Raw genomic sequence first — 22892 nt, forward strand, 5'->3', positions numbered from 1 at the left:
CCACCTCGATTATCTCCTGGCAGAGCAAACGTTGGACTATCCCAGGAGGTCAAAGAGGACTGGCCCCGCCCAAGCCTGGCCTGTATGTATCACAGTTCCACTTCCCGACCTCAGACAATGACCAGCCTGTCTCCTGCACAAGATTCTGTCAAGCCAACGCAGGTTGGCTGCACAAAACTCTCCACCTATGAGAGATCCCAGCACCGGAGTCGAGGTTGCTGTTATTACTGCGGGGAAGCAGGCCACCTGTGGGTTGAACGTCTGAAGCTGCAGCCAACTCTGCTAAGACCATCCAGTATCGGGAGGACTGTGACAGTATCAGCCACTGTTAACAACCCCACGGATTCTGGTGTCACACTGAATGGTGAGGTCTCCTGGGGAAAGAACCAGAAGAGGTGAATGCCTTTGTGGACCCTGGGCAGGCAGCTAGTAATTTCCTGGACTTGGGGATCGCCTGTCGACTCAACGTACCTCTGCAGGAGCTGAGCCAGCCTATGCCCGCAACCTCCTAGACGGTCGTTCTCCTGGGTTTGGGGAGATCCTGCAGCAGACATCAGTTTTGAAAATGAGGCAGAGGACATATCTTTACATATGGTAGATTCTCCTCACATACCCCTGATCCTTGGGCACCCTTAGCTGTCCAAACAGAACCCTTCCATGAACTGGAAGGAAGAGAGAATCATTGCATCGTCAAGTCAATGCAAGAGGGAATGTTTTCAGTTTGGTGTTCCGACCCCCAAACACTCGAGGCCAGCAGCCAACAAGGAGGCAGATTTTTGCTCGGGGTTACCTGGAGCGTTTCTGAGACCCGGTCACGCATCCACCGGCAGACAAGCTGGCTCCAGCCAACAGGACCATGTGAGTTCAAAGATTTCAAAAGGTACATTTAAAGTCAGAAAAACGTATACAATATACATCCTGAAATTCTTTTCCTTTACAACCATCCAGGAAAACAGAGGACTGCCTGAAAGAATGAATGACAGTTAAATGTTAGAACCCTAAAGCCCCCCCAGCTCCCCCCACCCATGCACAAGGAGCAGCAAAGCAACGATCACGCCCACCAGCAAACAAAAAAAAAATCGGTGCTCCCCCCCCACCACCAGGCACTCAAGAGTGCAGCAAAGCATCAATAAAGACACAGACTTGCAGTGCCCCAAAGACTACTCATTCACCCGGTAATTCCACATGTCTCAGTCTCACTCTCACTCTCTCTCACTCTCTCTCACTCTCAAGGGAAAAAGAGGTGTTCCCATTTCACAGCGTGATGGGAGACATAACAAAACAACTCGCCGATTTACAAGGTTAAAAGTGTGTGGCATCGCTTTTTCCGAGCTCTGTGCCCAAAGAACTCAGGTCTCTGGGCACACAGCCAGCTCGCTGCTTTCAATCTTCCATCTCCCATGACACACCAGTTTCCTGCGGAGCCACGAAATCCCGGAACCCTGAAGGCACACTAGTCTTCTAGGCCGTGTCCTTGGCATATCGAATAGTGGCCAGTCGTGAGACTCCAAGACTCCGTGAGACTATTCTCGCAAAGAACCGAAGTCAGTGTATAACTTCAGGTCAGGGTCTTCAAAAGAACCCTGAGAAAAGGAAACAGAGATATTAAAGATAGAGATAGAGCAGTTTCTGAAGATGCAAGCAAAGGAGTCACCATTAAGCACTATTGTCCTCCTAAGCTCCACCCCTTGTCCTCCTAAGTTCCAACGCTGTCCAGTCGGGGGTGCACTGGAACTGCAGAGAGAGGGTCTCCAGTTTAGGAACAAGCCAAGAGGCCCAACTAGGAATTGCCCAAGCAGTCTGGAGCCCTAGAAGCCAAGCCTAAGGGAACCAGTCACCAGGTTTCATCTAATGGAAAGGCTCCTAAATGCAGACCCTTGTAGCCTTGTCATCCGCAAAGGGATGTTTGGGGGTAGTTGCAACATACCAGCTGTGGTGAATTTGTGGAATTTGTTACCACAGGCAGCTGTGGAGGCCAGGTCGTTATGTATATTTAAGGTGGGGATTGATAGTTTCTTGATTGGCCACAGCATCAAAAGTTACAGGGAGAAGGCCAGGGAGTGGGGCTGAGGAGGGAAAATTGAGTATCAGCCATGATGGCCTAATTCGGCTCCTAGGTCTTATGGTCTTGCACCCATGTGTATTCTTCTCCAGGCGGCTATCCCCAGAAGAGGTGAACTGTGACATCAAAAATAGTGTACTGCTCACAGTCAAGTTGACATTGGAGGAATGGCGTCGCTGGCTTGAGGTAAAATGGGCTAGAGCAAGGGATATTTTGTTGGCCTCTACCCAGAAGGCTGAAATGAAGGATAACCACAAGAGAAGGCTTTGCATCCTGGGCAACAGGTCTGGCTGTCTACTCAGGATTTGCCTCTCCAGGTGGAGCGTAGGAAATTGGCGCCCAAGCTTATTGGACCCTTCAAGGTTCTCAAGAAAGTTAAAACCGGTGGCTTCCCCACGATTTGTCGATCCAGGTTTGTTGATAGAGAATAAGTCTTCACCATTAAAAAAAACTCTGGATTCACGAGCTGTTCGGGATGTTCAGCAGTTCCTCATTGACTGGGAAGGATTTTGACCTGAGGAATGGTGCTGGGTTCCTGAAAGGGACATCTTGGATTTGGCTCCCATCCATGACTACCATCATCATCTCTCCAAGAAGCCAGGGCCTTCAGGAGTCAGCCGTAGTGGAGGGGTTCCTGTTATGATACACACCCAACCATGCCAGCTTCCTGGGTTTAGACACTCTGACTCTCCGGAATAGGAATAGCTGGCACAGCCCCTTTAAAGATTCAGTCTCATTCCACTAAGTGGCGGCCATGTTTTCGTGGTAGGATTTTTATATTTAACGAGCACCTGAACTTAGCTCTACCTTGATTCTTGTCTAGTTTGGACCAATAGTTTTTCTCTGTCTCAAATCTAGTATACTCCATCACTAACCATCCTCGCCGAGGTCTTTCATCACATCCAGTTCTCTGGCGCCTCACCCCAAGGGCATTTTAAATATCTCTGCCAAGGTCCATGCAATTTCTTCACTCACCTCTCACAAGATCTCCCACAAGCCCCATCTACAGTACTAGCCTCTGTGGTATCCAAGACATCTTCAAGGAGCGGTGACTCAGAAAAGCAACATCCATTATTAAGGACCCCCATCATCCAGGGCATGCCCTCTTCTCACTGTTACCATTAGGAAGGAGGTACAGAAGCCTGAAGGCACACACTCAACGATTTAAGAACAGCTTGTTCTCCTCTGCCATCTGATTCCTAAATGGGCATTGAACTCATGAACACTACCTCACTTTTCTAAAATTTCTGTTTTTTGCACTATTTTTAATCTACTTAATACACATACATTGTACTGCTGCTGGCAAGTTAACAGTTTTCACACACATGCCAGCGAAATTAAACTGGATTCTGATTCTGATCTGAAACAACTTAAAACATGCTTGCAACTTTGTATTTTCTCAGAGTGACATCCTCATTCCTCCAGAGAAATCACAACAGTTAAACTTACTGTATTTCATCCATTAAGATTTGACAATCTGTAAATAAGGAACAACAGCAAAATGAAGAAGTTTGAAAGGCAACAAATTTAAGTGTAGTATGGAATGGAATTAGTTTTTCATTGCATGGCTGTGAAAACCATACTTCTTTGAAAGAGTATAGACAAGAGGATTAGCCTATGTAAAAGGGTGGTGTTGGAGATGGTAGCTTAATGTCCCTGAGATATTAGGGAGAATGAAACATTCAGCTATTAGCAGAATAAAGCTATCTTGATTCCATTATGCTCAACCAGAAAATGTTGTATTTGAGATGATATTTGGTCATAACATGATATGGAGAATCCGATTATGCTTGGAAAAGTGAAAGGAAGAAGAAAAGGATGTTAAACAAATGGGTGAATGCATTCAAAGAATTACCATATGTTTGAATATTATTAGAAATAAATAGTCTTGGACAGGACAAATCCATTGGCCTACTAGGAGTTAACTCTACAATTGATTGAAAACCATTTAACTTGGTAGAGCACCAGAAAGGATTGTTTTTCCTTTACACTTTGGATACTTTGGACTGTAGCACTGTCCCTGAAATGCACAAACATATTTACTTTTAAAGGGAACAAGGCTTTTGGCCTTACCAGATACACACTGAATAGATTATGCTCACTCCAAGACAGAAACGCACTCTGACTGTCAATGACTTATACAAACCTTCCCTTAGCAAAATGTCATAGAGCTGATGTACCGTAGCAAATTAATTTGTCGAAAGATACAGCGGAGGCTGCGATCATCAGCAAAAAAAAACTTGTATGCATATCAATTGTGGTTTAGTGGAAGTTTTTGTTCAACAATTTCCCTTGAAGTCTCTTGGATTTTTAAAGGTCTTTTATTGTTCCTAATATTCCTATGATTTTATGCAGAAACCTAGCGCTGCAGGTAGTTTTCAGTTTTCTTTAAAGAAGAATCAAAAACCATACGACAGTAAAATTTAAGTAATTCTTAATAAATGCCATGAGGTTCCAATTTGAATTTGTGTGCTGTCATCCATTAATAACGTCAGCTTCTGAACTGCACTGAAGAACAAAGCAATTAATAGCCTGTTCTCCATTGAAAAGCAGCCATGAAACAAAAGGAAACAAAACAACTAATATTTCACTGAGGTACTGTGAGCATGATAAATTACCTGGTAAATCTACTTCACCATTATACTAACACACAAAGAATCTCACACATTGAAGCATAATGGTTAAGTACATGGGCAAACATTTAATAATAATTGATGTTTGAATTTTACAACAACAGATGGTAATTTTACATTGAAGAACTTCAATACAATTGGAATAAAAAACTATTATCAGTAATGATGGCCATTAAATTTCCAAACCAGTGCAAAAGTCCACCTGGTTCATGCATGTGTACTTCAGGGATTAAAATCTGGCATTTTTAAACTGGTTTGACCTCTAGTATTGGTGACTCTTAACAACATCCTGAAATAGCCCAGGTACTCAGGTCAAGGTTAACTAGGGATGTATGCTGGCCTTACCACTGATATCCACATCTTGTGAATGAATAACTAAAAAACTTACAAGGATATTTTATCTACCTGTTTTTATTCCTTTAAGAGGTTGATAATGACCAGGTGAAATGATATTGTCCCTTTCATCCTAGTTCCAAAATTAAATTTAGTTCCTTATATACAATCTTGTGTACAAATACTTTGCTGTAGTGATCCTGGCAACAGATAATATTGGGAAAATGTCCACACAACTTAATGAACAATTATCAGTTACATTCCAAAGAAACATAATCTTACCTGTACTTAAGAGTAAAGTTTTAACATAATCAGGGTGGTTGATATTTAAAAATACTGTGAATGGACCAAACCAGATTGGGTAGGCATATGGATACTGCTTTGCCCATGCCAGAGTCTTGTCCAAATCTGTCCCATCCTGCGGAAACTGCAAAGAGATTTTAATGAAACAAAAGAGTGACTAACTGGCAAGAGTTTCCAGCTGGAGCCCATAAGTTAAAAGATATTTGCCTTTTTCCAAAATGTTAGTAAAAGTCTTAAACACATTTAATATGTTAAGCCTAAGCACAGCAGCCTTAAATCAAGTTACTATGATTTGAAGCTACTATGATTAGTAGCCTTAAATCACAGTGGCATGTGAATTTTGTACTGTGCCTCTTAGTTAAACTTTTATTACAGAAAGTCAGCGGTAAGCATTTTTATAAAAGACCAGATTTGGTGATCATTACTTTAAGGAAAGTAAATATAAAATTACAGAAAAGTTCTCAAAATTTAGTCAGAATTTCACTGGAGATTCAAATAAATAAAGATGGGGTTCAGGGGTGCATACTTGTCAACTATTATTCAAAGGTCAGTAAGAGCTGTAAAAAGAACTGAGTATTTTTAATAGCATTTTTAATTTACTTTTTGGACTCTGCAATTTATTTACAGATGGAGCATATTCCGTTCCCCTCAATAAAAAGTTTGGAAACTGTTGCGGTGTGGTAGGGGGTAATGACCTACCACAGACAGGCCACAGGGTCAGGTCTCTGGCACTGCGTCTGGCTCTGTGGCTCAGAAGGGAAGAGGAGGGGAGAAGAGTGAGCACTCATGATAGGAAATTCATTGGTTAGGGGAACAGACAGGAGGTTCTGTGGACATGAACAAGATTCCCAGAATTCCTGGATGTTATTTTACCTCCAGGTGCCAGGGTTGGGGACATCTCGGATCAAGTCCATAGCATTCTTAAGTGGGAGGGTGAGCAACCAGAGGTCGTGGTCCAATGATATAGATAGGAAGGGTGATGAGGTCCTGCAAAGTGAGTTCAGGGAGTTAAGTGCTATGTTAAAGGACAGGACTTCCAAGGTTGTGATCTCCAGATTACAACACATTTTACAGGGTAGAGGCCAGGTAATACATTTCAATACTCCAAAGGCTAAGGAGATGCTGCAGCAAATAGGGCATTAGATTTTTTGATCATTGGGCAATCTTCCGGGGAAGGTGGGACCTATACAGCCAGGACTTCTTTCTCCTGAACTGGAAGGGTGGGGGTGCTAATATTCTTGTAGGAAGGTTTGCTGGTTCTGCTCCCGGAAATAGGATGGGAATGGTCCTCAGGGTGATATCCTATGTTGGAGAAAGGTCAATTTTGATAGTATCAGAAAGGATATGCATGTGTCGATTAGCAGAGGTTGATTTCTGGCAAAGATGTGCTTGGTAAATGGGAGACATTCAAAAGTGAAATTTCAGAGTACAGAGTTTGTATGCTCCTGGCAGAATAGAAGGCAAGTCAACAGGTTTAGAGAACTTTAGTTATCAAGAGCTATTGAGACCTTGTTAAGGAGATACATAGCAGGAATGGGCAGCAAGGAATAATGAGGTACTTGAGGAGTATAAAAAATGCAAGAGAACACTTAAAAGAGAAATCAGGAGTGTTAAAAGAAGTCATGATGTTGCTCTAGCAGACAAAGTAAAAATGAATCCCAAGGGCTTATGCAAATATATTGAGCATAAAAGGATAGCAAGGGACAAAATAGTCCCGTTGTAGATCTACACTCAGTGGCCACTTTACTTGGTACATCTGCTCACTAATGTAAATATCTAATCAGCCAATCATGTAGGAGAAACTCAATGCATAAAAGCACACAGACATCGTTAAGAGGTTGCACTGCTGTTCAGACCAAACATCAGAATTGGAAAGAAATGTAATCTAAGTGACTTTGACTGTGGAATGATTGTTGGTGCCAGACAGGGTGGTTTGAATATCTCAGAAACCTCTGATCGCTTACACACTGAACAGTAGGGCATTGAGGAGTGCAATCAAACAGAGGGATCTGAGACTACAGATCTATAATTCCTTGGAAGTAGCATCTCAGGTAGAAAGGGTCATAAAAATGCTTCTGGCACACTGGCCTTCCTAAGTCAAAATGCAGAGTACAGGAGTTGGGATTTTGGGTTGAAATTGTATGAGACATTGGTGAGGACTAATTTGGAGTATTGTGTGCAGCTCTGGACTTCCACCTACACGGAAAATATTAGGATGCTTGGAAGAGCACAGGGAAAATTTACAAGGTCTTGAGGACCTGAATTATAGAGAAAAGTTGAATAGGTTAGTACTTTAGCCCCTGGAGTGTAGGCAAATTTGACAGAGGCATGCAGAATTGAGGGGTATAGAGGGGAAATGCAAGCAGGCTTTTTCCACTGAGGCTGGGTGAGACGAGAACTAGAGGTCCTTGGTTAAGTGTGGAAGGTGAAATGTTTTGAAGGGAACATTAAGGGGCAAGCTCTTCACTCAAGAGGTGGTGAGAGAGTGGAATGAGCTGCCAAGGGAAGTGATGGATGCGAGTTTAATTTCAATGTTTAAGTGAATGTTGGATAGGTACACTGAGTATGGAGGTCTATGGTCCAGGTGTAGGTCAATGGGACTACGCAGAAGAGTCATTTGGTGCAGATTAGATGGGCAGAAGGGCCTGTTACTGTGTTGTAATGCTCTATGACTCTATAATCCTGGTTCAAATATGAAGATGCAAGAAGATGAAGAAATTATTTCACAGATTTTTTTTACTAACTGTGAGTAATGTAAATTTCAAATGCACAAATAAAACTGCTAGGATTGGTTAAGCCCACTCAAATAGGCAAATAGGCGAGTAATAACTGTCGTCTCAATTGCAATTGATACATAAAGAAAATTTGTTTATGATTCAAAACTGTAGGTAAAAGTCTGAATTATTTCCTATTAAGTGAATACTGTTTAGTTAAAACAGTTAATAACTGTTACTAAATAACAACAAATCCAAGAGGATGTTTCAGAAACAGAATCCCATATGATATTGAACTGAAGCTGAAATCCACATTTCATCATAGAATTATGTTGTAATAGTTCTGTAATTCTTTAGAAATCAGTAATAAGTTTAAGAATCTGATAATTGTTTTTTGAAGTATGATTTCCATTACAGGGAAGCAGCCCAAAACATCAACTGTTTACTCTTTTCCTGACCTGGTGAGTTTTGTGTGTGTTGCTAAGTTTAATTTTGTTGGTTAGAATACCAGTATAAATATATACGTTGTTCAATAAATAACTGGAATTATTATTAAAAACACAATTTATTGTGTCAACCACTGCAAGAAAGCATCGCTACCACTGCAAGTCAAAAGGTACTTCTGTGTAATACCTTGGATTGCTTAAATAGCCTGTCAATACAATAGCTCAGGCTCCACGCTGAGGAAATAAAACATCTGGACTATGCTTTGGAGTAGATAGTACTGAAGGCAATTAACTCCAGAATCAATTACCTAAGAGAGAAAGGAGCAAATTGATAGAAGCAGTATGAAGCAAAATTTGGTGCAAGTCATTTGAAGATATTTGGGGAGATGAACAAAAGATTAGTTAAGGGGATAGATTTAAGGAACTTTTAAAAAGGGAAAATCGGGTAGTAAAGAGGACTTTAGAGAGCAATTCCAGAATATAGGGCCTTTAGAGCTGAAGGCACACCAATCAATGATGGTACAATTAAATTCAGAAATAATCAGAATTGTAATAATACAGATATCTTAAAGTGCTGAAGAAGGTGCAAGTGATAAAGTTCAGAGTATGAAGTAAATTTATTACTCAAGTACATATTGTATATGTCACCACATACAACCCTGAATTTGTTTTCTTGCAGGCATACACAGCAAATCCAAGAAAGACAATAGAATCAATGAAAGACCACACCCAGCAGGACAATCAGTGTGTAAAAGACAACAAACTGTGCAAATACAAAAGCGAACAATAAATAAATAAATAAACAATTAATATCCAGAACATCAATGAAGAGTCCTTGAAAATGTGTTTATAGGTTGTGGGAACAGTTCAGTGAAGGGACAAGTAATGTTGAATTATCCCCACTGGTTCAAGAGCCTGATGGCTGAGGGGTAATAACTGTTCCTGAACCTGGTAGTGTGGGCATCTTCCTGATGGCAACAGTGAGAAGAGAGCATGACCTGCGTAGCGGGAGTCCTTGATTATGGATGCTGCTTTCCTACAACACTATTTCGTGTAGATGTGCTCAATGGTGGGGAGGGATTTGCCCATGATGGACTGGGCCATATCCATTTCACTTTGCAGGATTTTCTATTCAAGGACATTGGGGTTTCCAGACCAGTCAATATACTCTCCAACACATATCTATGCGATTTGTCAAAGTTTTAGATGTTATGCCAAACTTTCACAAATTTCTAAGGAAATAGTGGCAATGCTGTGTTTTCTTCATATGTGTACTTGCGTGCTGGGCCCAGGGCAGATCCTCTGAAATGATAACAGTGAGGAATTTAGAGTTACTGACCCTCACCACCTCTGATCCTCCAATGAGAACGGGTTCCTCCTCCTTAAGTCAATAACCATCTCCTTGGTCTTGCTGACATTGAGTGAGTGGCTGTCGTTGTGGCTCCATTCAGTTAGATTTCTAACCTCCCTCTAACCATTGATTTGGCAAACAACAGTGGTGTCGTCAGCAAACTTAAACATGGCATTGGACTGTGCTTAGTCTCACAGTCATAAGTATAACGCACATGAAGCAGCGGCCTAAGCTCACAGCCTTGTGGTCCACCTGTGCTGATGAAGATTGTGGAGGAGATGTTGCTGCAAACTGACTGGGGGCTGTAAGTGAGAAAATCGAGGATCCAATTACACACGGTGATAGTGAGACCAAGTTCTTGAAGCTTATTGATTAGGAGGTCAAAGCCAGGAAGGGAATCTCGAAACAGATTAGTAAACATAGATATTGCTTAATGGGGAAACAATATGATTCATTTGTACATACTGTATGTGTTCGGTGAATGGGATACTGGTAAGGTATCTCCAATGGTGAAATAAGCAATGCTTGCTGGAAGTGCATTGGAACAGAGTCAAATTTCAAAATAACAAGCTGAGGGCAAAGGTTTCAGCTACAGCTGAACTGAAATAGTAGCGGAGTAAGGTTATGTTACAAAGGCAGATGGTTGAGATTATGAACCCAGGTTCATCTCATGATTGAGAATTATCAAGGCGAAGAAAGCTTTCTGGCTGGGTTTCAGGTAGATGCCAGACAGAAGCATGGAGTTAATGACCAAGGAATAAAGTTTGTGATTGGGACAAAAGGTGGGCTTTGATCTTCAAACTGTATAAAACAAGTATAGTTATATGACAATTTAGATGTAGTGTCCCAAACCAGAATTTGGACCAGGAGATCCACTTCCTACCAAAGTCTAGGACTGCAGAGTTCAAATGGGGTAATCCCGACTTACACAGGAAATTGAGGAACGACTTTCATTAAGGGATACCGAGAGATAACGCCAGTCCAAGATCGAGCCTCAGACCAGTTGCCAGCAGGACTACAAAACAAAGTCGGGCAGCGTTGCCAAAAACAGTGCATCAGTTCCTGATGATCTTAACACATTCTATGCATGCTTCGAACAGGAGAGCATTGGAATGTCATCAGTCTCCAATGCACCTGAACCCACAGTCACTATTGCAGATGTCAGATCAGTCTTCCAGAGAGTGAACCTGCAAAAGGCATAGGGCCCAGTTGCAATCTTCAGCTAACAGGGCTTTTTGCAGACATTTTTTAACCTCTCCGTGTTTCAGTTTAAGGTTCCCATCTGGTTTAGGGCCACTATTGTCTCGATACCTAAGAAACGCATGGTAATATTCCTCAATAGCTACAACCCAGTGGCTCCATCAGCTGCAGACAACTATCTATTGCAATTCCCCTAGCACTGAAACACATGCATAGCAGACAGCATCTCCCTGGCAGGACACTCATCTCTTGTGCATCTGGAGAGTAAAGACACCTATATTAGGCTATTGTTTATTGACTGCAGCTTCACCTTTAATACTATAATAACAAGCAAACTCACCTAACTCCTGGACCTCTACTAGATCCCAAGCTTCCTGTCCAGAGGACCACAACCTGTAAGAATAGGCAGCAATACCTCTGCCACCATTATCCCCAACTGAAAGGAGAAGGTGGGAGTGGCGGATGCTATCACGTATTTGCTGCACAAATCACTCTCTCACCTAGATGGGGTCAGTTGTGCTGTGAGGATTACATTCCTTGACTTCTCTAGTGCCTTTAACACCATCCAGCCCAAGATCTTAAGGCACAAACTAACGGAGATGGGAGTGGACTCTCACATGGTGGATTGGATAGTGGACTACTTGACAGATAGACCTCAGTATGTGCGGTTGGGAGACTGTAGGTCTGACACGGTGGTCAGCAGCACAGGAGCGCCGCAGGGAACCGTACTCTCTCTGGTCCTGTTCACCCTGTACACATCAGACTTCCAATATAACTCGGAGTCCTGCCATGTGCAGAAGTTCACTGATGACACGGCCATAGTTGGGTGTGTCAGGAATGGACAGGAGGAGGAGTATAGGAAACTGATACAGGACTTTGTGATATGGTGCAACTCAAACTACCTGCGTCTCAATATCACCAAGACCAAGGAGATGGTGGTGGACTTTAGGAGATCTAGGCCTCATATGGAGCCAGTGATCATTAATGGAGAACGTGTGGAGCAGGTTAAGACCTACAAGTATCTGGGAGTACAGTTAAACGAGAAGCTAGACCGGACTGCCAACACAGATGCCTTGTGCAGGAAGGCACAGAGTCGACTGTACTTCCTTAGAAGGTTGGCATCATTCAATGTCTGTAGTGAGATGCTGAAGATGTTCTATAGGTCAGTTGTGGAGAGCGCCCTCTTCTTTGTGGTGGCGTGTTGGGGAGGAAGCATTAAGAAGAGGGACGCCTCACGTCTTAATAAGCTGGTAAGGAAGGCGGGCTCTGTCGTGGGCAAAGTACTGGAGAGTTTAACATCGGTAGCTGAGCGAAGGGCGCTGAGTAGGCTACGGTCAATTATGGATAACTCTGAATATCCTCTACATAGCACCATCCAGAGACAGAGAAGCAGTTTCAGCGACAGGTTACTATCGATGCAATGCTCCTCAGACAGGATGAAGAGGTCAATACTCCCCAATGCCATTAGGCTTTACAATTCTACCGCCAGGACTTAAGAACTTTTTAAAAGCTATTATTAATGCTTTTTGAGATAGTGATTTAGATGCATATCATATTTTTTACTGAGTTAAGTATTGTATGTAATTAGTTTTGCTACAACAAGTGTATGGGACATTGGAAAAAAGTTGAATTTCCCCATGGGGATGAATAAAGTATCTATCTATCTATCCCCAACTCGAGTGCCCTACGAAGTTGTGTCCTCAACCCCCCCCCCCCACTTTACTTCTTACACACTCACGACTGTGTGGTCAGATGCTGATCTAACTCCATCTACATATTTATAGATGATACCACCAAAGCCAGCAGATTTTCATATAATGACCAATTAATACAGGAAGGGGATAGAGAGCCTAGTGACATCATAACAAACTTTCCGTCAATGTCGGCAAAACAAAAAGGGCTTCAGGAAGGTGGTGGTGGTGGGGGGGGGGGGGGGAAGAGCTGCACATACTCCTGTTTACATCAATGGTGCTGAGGTCAAACAAGTCAAAAGCTTCAAGCTCCTAGGAAGGAACATTACCAATAGTCTGTCCTGGTCCAACCACACTGATTCTATGGTCAAGGAAGTTCTCTAGCACATCCCCTTCTTCAGGAGGCATGCTCCTGTTACCCCCTCACCAATTTTTATCGACGCACGATAGATCACGGATAGATGTCTTGATAGATCACGGCTTGGTATCACCACAAGAAACTGCAGAGTTGTGGACACAGCTCATGGAAATCAGCCTCCATCCCTGCACTTCTCACTGCGTCGTCGGCAAAGCAGATAAGATAATCCAAGAACTCTCGCCCTGAAAAGACTCTCACCTCCCATAGAGCAGAAGATACAGAAACCTGAAAGCACATCTGTAGCAACAGGCTCAAGCCTTCAGTCCCGCTGTTAAAAGACAATTAAATTGTCCACTAGTGGATGTTAAGTTGACACATGGCCTTGGGAATCTATCTCGGCGACCGTGCACCTTACCGTTGCCCTGTAAATGATATTCTGCACTCTGTTTTTGCTTTACTTTGAACTGCCTCAGTGCACTATTGTAATGAAATGATCTGTATGGATGGCATGCAAAACGAAGTTTTTCACTGTACCTCAGTGAATGTTACAATAATGAACCAATTTACCAGAAAAAGTTACTTCTTGCAAAGTCATCCAAGACGCATTTCGCAAAGCATTTGATGCCATTCATGTTGTGTGTATTTAGTATTAAAGAAAGCCACAACTAATCATGGAGTGAACACGCGGCTTTGGTTTATGTTTATACACTTCGAGATTATTATCTTATTCTTACTTCCATCTTATTTTATACACAGTCATTGTTCCATTTGATTTTGTTTTATTACAGTCAGGCGTCACAAACACGAACCTGCTCAATATGAGTTCATATTTTTCGAACAGATCTCAGAACTGCCATTATTTTCCCCGTCATTTTTTTTTACCAGACAGACCTTTAAGTGCCGCAGATAAAAGTACCGACCTCCAGTACATGTCCAAATAACCAGTGCTCCGGCGGTCCCGGGAAAAGTTGCATAATTTCTTTCAGCTTCCATCTACGGCGACAGAGCTTCACCGTCATGAACAGAAGGTAAACTGAACAAAACACCGCGATCAAATGCACCAGCCTGCAGAGTTCGACGGGAAAATACAGCGCCCTTAACGCTTCTGCTAATGCCATTTGCACAAACGTCAATGGGATCGGGCACTCGATAAATGTGATTCACGGACCGGATCTAATCTCCCAACTATCACTGGTGGTATTACAGTTGACTTTGTAGCCGCACCCGACGTAACTCGATGACAGCACACCGTTACGTGCTCTCACCCTTAAAGCTGGAAATCCTCCTACCATCAGGAAAGCTCGTCTAATACCTGTTCTCTGATTGAGTTTTACAGACATCCTGAAACAAAATCAAGTGAAATTGCCTGTGAAGCGGGGTTAATGAATAGGATTTTGGAGTAGGCCACCTTCAATTTAAATTAATTTATGTTCATTTTATAGTAGTTAAAATTAAGGCTCTTTGGTAACGTTGATTGACTGAGGTAACTGCGCGGAATAGGTTCTTACTGCCCTTCCAGCTACGACGCCCAGCACCCCTTCCCCCCCACCGATTTAACCCTAGCCTAATCACGGGCAAATTTACAATGACCAAATTAACCTATCAACCAGTACGTCTTTGGACTGTGGGAAGAAACCCACGTGCGGCATTGATGTATTGGCATTGATGTATTGTCATTATTTGTGGCGAGCAGGTCATGACTAACATCATTACAGGTAACAAGAAAACAGACCCTTCAGCCCAACTTGTCCATGCCAGCCCAGGTACCAAGCCAGGCTCACATGGTTGCATTTGAGTGTGTCCCTTAAAACCCTTACCCAACTTTATTTTTTGCTACACTTCTGTATCTTTACATTATTAAAATAGGCATGTAAATTTGAATAAAGAAGAGTTACAAAACAAAACACATTACAGACAAGAATGGGCATATATTGTGCAAGAATTACCTTACGGTCTCCACAGACACACTGGGGTTTCTTCAGCTTTATTATGTGCCATCAACGAGACCTCCTGCACTCACCACTGAAGCACCGCTCGACTCTAACCACCAACTCAAACCCTAATCAGTGTTTTCATGACCTCTGACTGAATGATTCCAAATCACCACAAGTTGGATTTGCTTACTTTACTTCCCTCAAACTTGAAGTTTTGTGAAGCTTGGCTGTCACTGTCATCACCAAGCTTCAATATAAATTCCTTATTCACATTTATATTGAACATTTGCTAACCTCTGTGGTCAAACGCTTCCACCAAGGATAAAACTAGATCAAATACCAAGTCACCAAATAATAACCATTTCCCTTTGATGACTCAAACCCCTTTGGATAACTGGAAATAAATTAATCCTTAACATTAATAATCCAAGCTTGACCTTTTTCCTGCTATTCTGAGAAATGTTATTCATTGTCAGAAAAGGTGTCTGTTTTCTTCTTGTGAAATGAATAAAAAGGTGGGTGGAGATGAAAGGAATACAAGCTAGAATGTTATAGGTGTAGCCAGGTGCAAGGAGGAGGGGGGTATCAATCCCTCACTCTGACCCCCCTACCTCTTCTCTTCTTCTCTCCTCACCTGCCTGTAGTGCCCCTCCTCCTCCTGTTTCTCCCATGGTTCTCTCCTTTCCAATCAGATTCCTTCTTCTCCAGTCCTTTACCTTTCCCACCTATCACCTTCCACCTTCTTACTTCATCTCCCCACCCTCAACCAACTGGCTTCACCTATCACCTTCTAGCTTGTAATCCTTCCCCTCCTCACTACTGTCTTACTTTGGCTTTTTCACCCTTTCTTTTTAGCCTGATGAATGTTCTCATCCCAAAATGTCAACTGTTTCTTCATTTCCATAGATGCTGCCTGAACTGCTGAGTTCCTGTGTGTGTTGTTCTAGATTTTTTTTATCACCTGCAGAGTATCTTGTGTTTACTATTTTCTTCCGTCTCTGGTTAAAACGGGTCAATGTATTTTCCTTACCCACCTGTCAAACTCAGTTTGTCATTCTTTACCATGTTACTTGGGGATATTGTTATGTTTATCTATTTGGACATGGTCTGATCTCCTACAAAATCCTACCTTGGCGCCTCACCATGGCGTAGGAGTGACACTGGCCGAGCATCAGTGAAGTACGCAGAGATTTGTTCTCTGGCAGGTCTAACCTAGCCGGGAAGGTGATGTTCCATCGCAATACTATTAGACTAGATCTAGTAGTAGAATCGTGGTTAGCTAAGTCAAGGGGTAAGCATGCCTTTGCTACTTTGTAGGTTATGCCTCTTCGGGCAATGGCTGCACCGAACGAGGACGCCGACAGCAGGGCATCTGATAGTGTCTGTGGCAGATGAATCCAGAAGGGTCAATGGTAAGGCACCTTGGTGGCATGCGGAGGAACCTGAGTGCTGGTCAACGGATGACATCACCAGACTAGTTAGCTGTCACTGTGGGGCAGCTTCTTTATCCGCTAAGTCTGTTACACTCCTGTGTACCACTTAGCATCAGATTTGGAAGCCCAGAGAGACTGTATGGTGAGGGGCATGACATCGTCTGTCTTATTACTGTGCAAGGTGTGTTGGAGCACAGTTTCTGGATGGTGTGTCAATGCTGGTCTTGTGGTCCATAAACGTGCCTACAGAGACTAAACTCTCAGCACAGTCAACATCGAAATTGATGGACAGCCGAAGAAGAGAAGAAGAAGAAGAAGAAGAAACTTTGATAATATGCTGTCTAGGTTACAGAGTTTTCTGATCTGCAGGATTGTTTTTCAAGGTATTGAAATACAAAATATTTTGAAGATCACCTCTCTGAAGTTTGCAACAAATTTTTCTCCAATAATTTTTTATACAATTTGCTTCATCTTTGTCCATTCATTTCAGTAATTTCATAGAAGAGTACAGTGCAGAAATAAGCCATTCAGCCCACAATGTTGTGCCAAACTAATATTGCTTCTTCATTCTCTGCATATTCATGCCTCTTAAACATCACTATCATATTTTCACAAATAAATTGCTGTAGAAACTCAGCAGGCCAGGCAGCATCTATAGAAAAGTGTAAACAGTTGATGTTTCGGACCAAAACCCTTCATCTGGACCGTTGCTTTGATTTCCAGCATCTGCAGATATTCCCTTGTTTGTGACTATTGCATTTTGCCACACTACTACCCCTGGTAGTGCATTCCAGGCACCCACTACTCCCAGTATATAAAAAACCTCCCCAGTACATCTCCTCCGAACTTTCCCCTCTCACCTTAAAGGCATGACTTCTCATATCTGACATGTCAATGCTGGGAAAAAGATATTAGCTGTCTACTATAACTACAGAATGACTCTCATAATCTTATAAAGTTTTATCAAGTCTACCTCAGACTTCGCCTCTCCAGAGAAAAAAACCAAGTTTGTTTAACCTCTCCTCAAAGTACATACATTCTAATTCAGGCAGTATCCTAGCAAATCTTGTTTGTACCCTTCCCAAAGCCTCCAAGCCTTCCTATCATGACCATAATTGAATGAGAATTTAATGCTTCAGATGTGGCCTAACTAGAGTTTTATAAACTTCCTGACTCCTGAATTCTCTGCCTTTGCTCATAAAGGAAAACATACTCTCATTTTTATTACCATCCAGCCACTTTCAGGAGCTATGGACTTGGACCCGAACATCCCTCTGTACATTAATGCTATTAAGAGTCTTGCCATTAATTGTATACTGTTTCTTTATATTTGATCTCCCAGAGTGCAACACCTCACACTTGGTCAGATTAAATTCTACCGTTTCTCTGCCCATGCAACATTCAAGATAAGTTTGGATAAGTATATGGATGGGAAGGGCATGGATTTAGTACAGGCTAAATAGGCTGACCGGCCTGTTTCTGTGCTGTAGTACTCTATGACTCTATTTCTGCAACTGATCTATATCCAATTGTATCATTTGGCAGACTTCCACATTATCTGCCAAGCCATCAAACTTTGTATTGCCTACAACCTTACTAATCCTCTCAACCATGTTTAGCAGAGGTCCCAGAAGAGACTCCTATGGAAAACTGCTAGTCATGAACCTCTAGCCAGAATAACCCGCATTTGGCTGAATGGCTTCTTTCTAAGCTGCAAGTATTCTGTCGTTTTGCAATGCTGGAAAATTCTCCACAAAACTTGTTACAAATGGCAAAGAGATAAATAGTTTAGTCAAATTAACTGAAAAAATAGGCACGGGAAATTTATGCAGTTGTTCAGTCCAATAGTGCCATGGGATTATTACATCCACCTTGGACAGCAGATGAGGCTTCAGTTTAGTTTCAGCCAAACACCAAGATTTCTGAGCATGCAGTCCTACAGTATGTCAGTTCTGTACAGGTGTCAGCTGAACATTTTGTGCTTAATTTTTTAAATCTAAACCTACAATCTCTGACTTGGGCAGATGCCATTATAAATACATAAACTGCATGCTTATTTTCTGGAATTCTTGTCACAAAGGAATGCCTACCTACTTTTGTTCTTGAACAATGTACACTTTTATTATACAGGTCAAGTTCAGGGCAGTAGCATAACAACTTTTATTTTCTGCAAAAGCTTGTTTGTCATTTTGCAATATAGCTTAAAGATACTTCATTTTTTACTTTCTATAATTTTACTTCAGAGATTATTTTACACCGGCAGGCACATGTCAATAATTATCAGAAATTATTTAACCTTTTTGCCAGTTAATTGTCTACTCATAAAAAGCTGGTGGAATGCAGCAAGCTGGGCAGCATCTATAGGAAGAAGTACAGTCGACAAAGGGTCTCAGCCCAAAACGTCGACTGTACTTCTTCCTATAGATGCTGCCTGGCAACTTTTTGTGTGTGTTGCTTGAGTTTCCAGCATCTGCAGAATTCCTCGTGTTTGTGGTTTTACAATCATCTACTCATCACTTTTTAAGCCATTGAATAGATTTTAAAATTTGAGAAATTTAGAGAAGCAAGGGAAATTACTGATGAATAGATCTACTTTCTTAATAAGTAAGAATATGTTTTTGTAAGTCTCATTCACTGAAATAGTTCTAATTGAGGAGGTAATTTCGGATCTGCCAATTTATTATGATATTTTTGCATCGAAAATTACCTAAATTTATGCCCTGGGTAGATATTCAAACCAGTAAGACATAGAGTATATATTCTTGGAAGTCTGCTTAAAAATAAATCCACATTTACCGTCTAGAGCACAAAACTGTTCCATTGCCTTACCTATAATCCACTTCAACAAAAGAATCAGTTTCCCAGATGAGCAATTCATAAAAATCTAAATCAAGCTGTTTTGGAACAAAAACACTTGGAGCAGGAATAAGCGATCTGGCCATTGAACTTGCTCTACTATTCACCAAGATCACAGTCATTCTTCTAACTTAAACTCAATGACTTTGAAAAAAATGGCACAAGACAAATCAAATCAAGTTTAATTGTCATTCAGACCATACATGGATACAGTCAAACGAGATGGTGTTCCTCTGGGGTCTAGGTTCATAACATACATTTAAAATAGTGAGAGAGAAAAAAAACACACACGCACATATCATTATGCAAGGAAACATGTGTAGTCCAAGTCCCTAAGCAACATGCAAATTTACAGTACAGCTCCTGGCAATCCAGCCTGTTCTTCTGCTGGTCGAATACTGGAGGGTATCACTGACAGGAGAAGTCAGCTCCCAACCGAGCATGGACTCTATGCTATACTGCCTCCAGCATCGTCTCACCTGGACTGCAGCAGCAAGCAAGCCCGTTTGAGGCCTTGTCCTCGCCATAACAAAGGCCATGCTGCTTCCTCTGTCATAAGGGGGGCATTGGGAACGGACCCAAATGCAGACACAGACACTGAAGTACTAGGAAAGTGGGACCTGGATGAGGAACTAGGAACAGAGAACCAGGAACTAGGAACCTGGACAAGGACTCCGAGCCAGAGACTGGATAGGGACCCGGAACCTGGCTCTTGACTCAGGCTTGGACTCCGGATTCAGGCGAGGACAAGACATGGCAAGGTAACAGGACTGGACGTGGGGGCAGTACGCGGGACTCCAGGGCTAGACGAGGACATGAAGCTCAGGCTAGGTCTTGGTCGAGGGAGAGCAAAGCAGAAGCGGGGAGAGGCGTAGCTGGACACGGACACTGGCCCTGGACAAGACCAGGACTCAGGGCCTGGGCTACGACTTGGACTTGGACACGGACTGGAACTCCCTTGGAGCCTCAGACATGGACAGGAATCCTCCTCAGAACCTTGGACACGGACTGGAACCCCCTTGGAGCCTCAGACATGGACAGGAATCCTCCTCAGAACCTTGGACATGGACTGGAAACCCCCTCGGAGCCTTGGACAGGGAATGGAACCTCCTCAGAGACTTTGACCCGGACTGGACTTGACTCGGAGCCTGAGACTTGGACACGGAACGACAAATAACGACAGTCCATTCAAGTAGTGGCAAATGGCCTGCCTACTGAGCCTTGGACTCGAGCACGGGAACACGGAACACAGAGCCAGGACCCCTCCTTGGGAACAGGACGTAGGGCTGGGACTCATACACGGACACTAAACACAGGGGCACAAAGAGACAGTTCCAAGCTCAACAATAGATAGTTTCTGGTCTCACTCCGGCGAATGAACTTGATGGCAGTACAGGCAAGGACGCAGGCGAGATTGCCGGCAGGGCTTCAGGCATGGGTAGGCGGCAGGGCCTCAGGCCAGGCTTCAGAGGGAAGGAAGGGAACAGTCCAGCTTCAGGGTAACGGCAAAGACAGCCTGACTTACCCAACAGAGGTAAGGACAGAAAGGGACAGATCCCATCATAGGGTAATGGCAAGAGTGGCCTGACTTACCCTACAGAGGCGAGGACAGGATACCAACGAGTCGAACCAGACAGAGACGATGACAAGATACTGACAAAACGAACCAGCACCGGCACTCGAACCCAGAGCCACTTATATTCCCGGCCTCAAGACAAGAATCAGGTGCCTATGATTAAGCCCAAATGAAACAAGGGACAGCTGGAAGACCCAGAGGCTGGAGTCCACGGACCGGATCATGAACCAGAATGCGGACTTCACGGACTGGACCTAGTCACCTAACTCACCACCAAACAAGAGAAACAGGCATGTGCCAACTCACATTACTAATGTTCAACAGGGTCTTGCGATCACAAAATAAATGTCCAAGATAGTCACTCGCGATTAGACTGCACTGCTTTCAGGCACCAACTCTGATGTCTTCGAGTAGCAGGCAGCAGTATGCAAAGTAATAAAGTTTGCAGATAACACTGAAATAGATGGTGTCATATACAGTGAAGGTGGAATCGGAATCAGTTTTAGTATCACTGGCAAATGTTGTGAAATTTGTTGTTTTGTGGCAGCAATACACTGCAATACAAACTATAACTTGCAATAAGGAATATATATTGAATATATAAATTCTATAAACAGAGAGCAAAAATATTGAGGTAGTGTTCATGGGTGGTTCATTGTCTGTTCAGAAATCTGATGGCAGAGTGGAAGAAACTGTTTCTAAAATGTTAAATGCGTGTCTTCAGGCTCATGCTCCTCCTCCCTGCTGGTAGCAACGAGAAAAGGGTTTATCCAGGGTGATAATAGGCCTTTATGATGGATGCTGCCTTTTTGAAGCATTGCCTTTTGATGCTGGGGAAGCTAATGCCCATGATGGAGCTGGCTGAGTTTACAATCCTCTGCAGCTTTTCCAATCCTGTATAGCGGCGCCTGCTTTCCAGATGGTGATGTAATCAGAATGCTCCCTTTAGTGTAACTGTAGAAATTTGATTGTGTATTTGGTGACATACCAAATTTTCTCAGGCTCCCAATGAAATATAGCCACTGGCCTACCATCTTCGTAATTGCATTGATGAATTGGGCCCAGGAGAGATCTAGATGTTCACACCCCGGAAACTTGAAACTGCTCACCCTTTCCTCCGCTGAATCCTCAATGAGGACTGGTGTATGTACCCTCGACTTCCTTCCTGGAATCCACAATCAATTCCTTGGACTTACTGATCTTGAGTGCAAGAACATTGATTCAAAACCATTACATCTTTTAACTCCAAAATTAATCAAAAGAAAAACAAGGGGAGACTGGGATAAATCTGTACTATGCATTTTTACTTTAGTGAGGGGTGCACAGATGACATGGTGGCACAAAGACATATACCATCCATGTACTTCTTACATATAACTCATAATGAAGTATGTAACATACAATGCTTAATCAAACAATTTATTTACAATATTACTCAAATATACTGAAATATTAAATATACAATATTCCTCCCTGTTTAACTATAAACTCCAACTCAACATAGAGTGCACCTCAACTCAAATATGTAACGTATTGTTCTCTGATCAAACAACTATTATTTAGACATCCACAGCAGAGTAAATCTAAATGGTCCCACTCAGGCCTAAAGATTTAATTGCTGTGGAGGATTTCTTACTCTTGTGGGATAATGTCTTTTTGCTTGGCCGGTGTAGGAGTTGAATCTGGGACTACAGGAAGTGGTTCTGACCGCTCTGGACACATTTCTTCTCTAACAATTGACTCTGCTCTCCTCAACTGATTGACGTTTCATCTCAAGATGACATCAGATGCAATCTCTACTATGTAGGAGAGTGATCCAGTTCTGTCCTTAATCTTTCAAAGTTACCACTTTTGATCACTGCTGAAGCCTGGACACTCCTGCTTGTCCAGGAGTGAAACATTGAACCTTCTTGAGGACTCCTCAATTTGTCTCAGCTGTACGTCCTGCATATACCTTCCGAGATTGGGTTTGAGGAGATCCAAGTTGAGCACAAGGGCAGAC

At 42.6% G+C, this 22892-nt stretch overlaps 1 protein-coding gene across 2 annotated transcripts in view; it reads right to left on the minus strand.

Annotated features, from left to right (window-relative positions):
- cyp4t8 (cytochrome P450, family 4, subfamily T, polypeptide 8) overlaps positions 1-14314 on the minus strand; it is a 70364-nt gene extending 56050 nt beyond the window's left edge. The window contains exons 1-2 of one of the 2 annotated variants that reach the window (XM_073063108.1): positions 14012-14314; positions 5311-5455 (exon numbers count right to left, since the gene is read on the minus strand). In XM_073063108.1, the coding sequence (XP_072919209.1) occupies positions 5311-5455; positions 14012-14209 (343 nt within the window). In that variant the 5' untranslated portion in view covers positions 14210-14314. Of the gene's footprint in view, positions 1-5310; positions 5456-13982 lie in introns of both variants that reach the window. The other variant, XM_073063109.1, reaches the window with a different exon arrangement.
- Positions 14315-22892: the final 8578 nt, after the last annotated feature.

The sequence above is a fragment of the Hemitrygon akajei genome, chromosome 12 (assembly GCF_048418815.1).
Source record: "Hemitrygon akajei chromosome 12, sHemAka1.3, whole genome shotgun sequence".
Classification (NCBI taxonomy): domain Eukaryota; kingdom Metazoa; phylum Chordata; class Chondrichthyes; order Myliobatiformes; family Dasyatidae; genus Hemitrygon; species Hemitrygon akajei.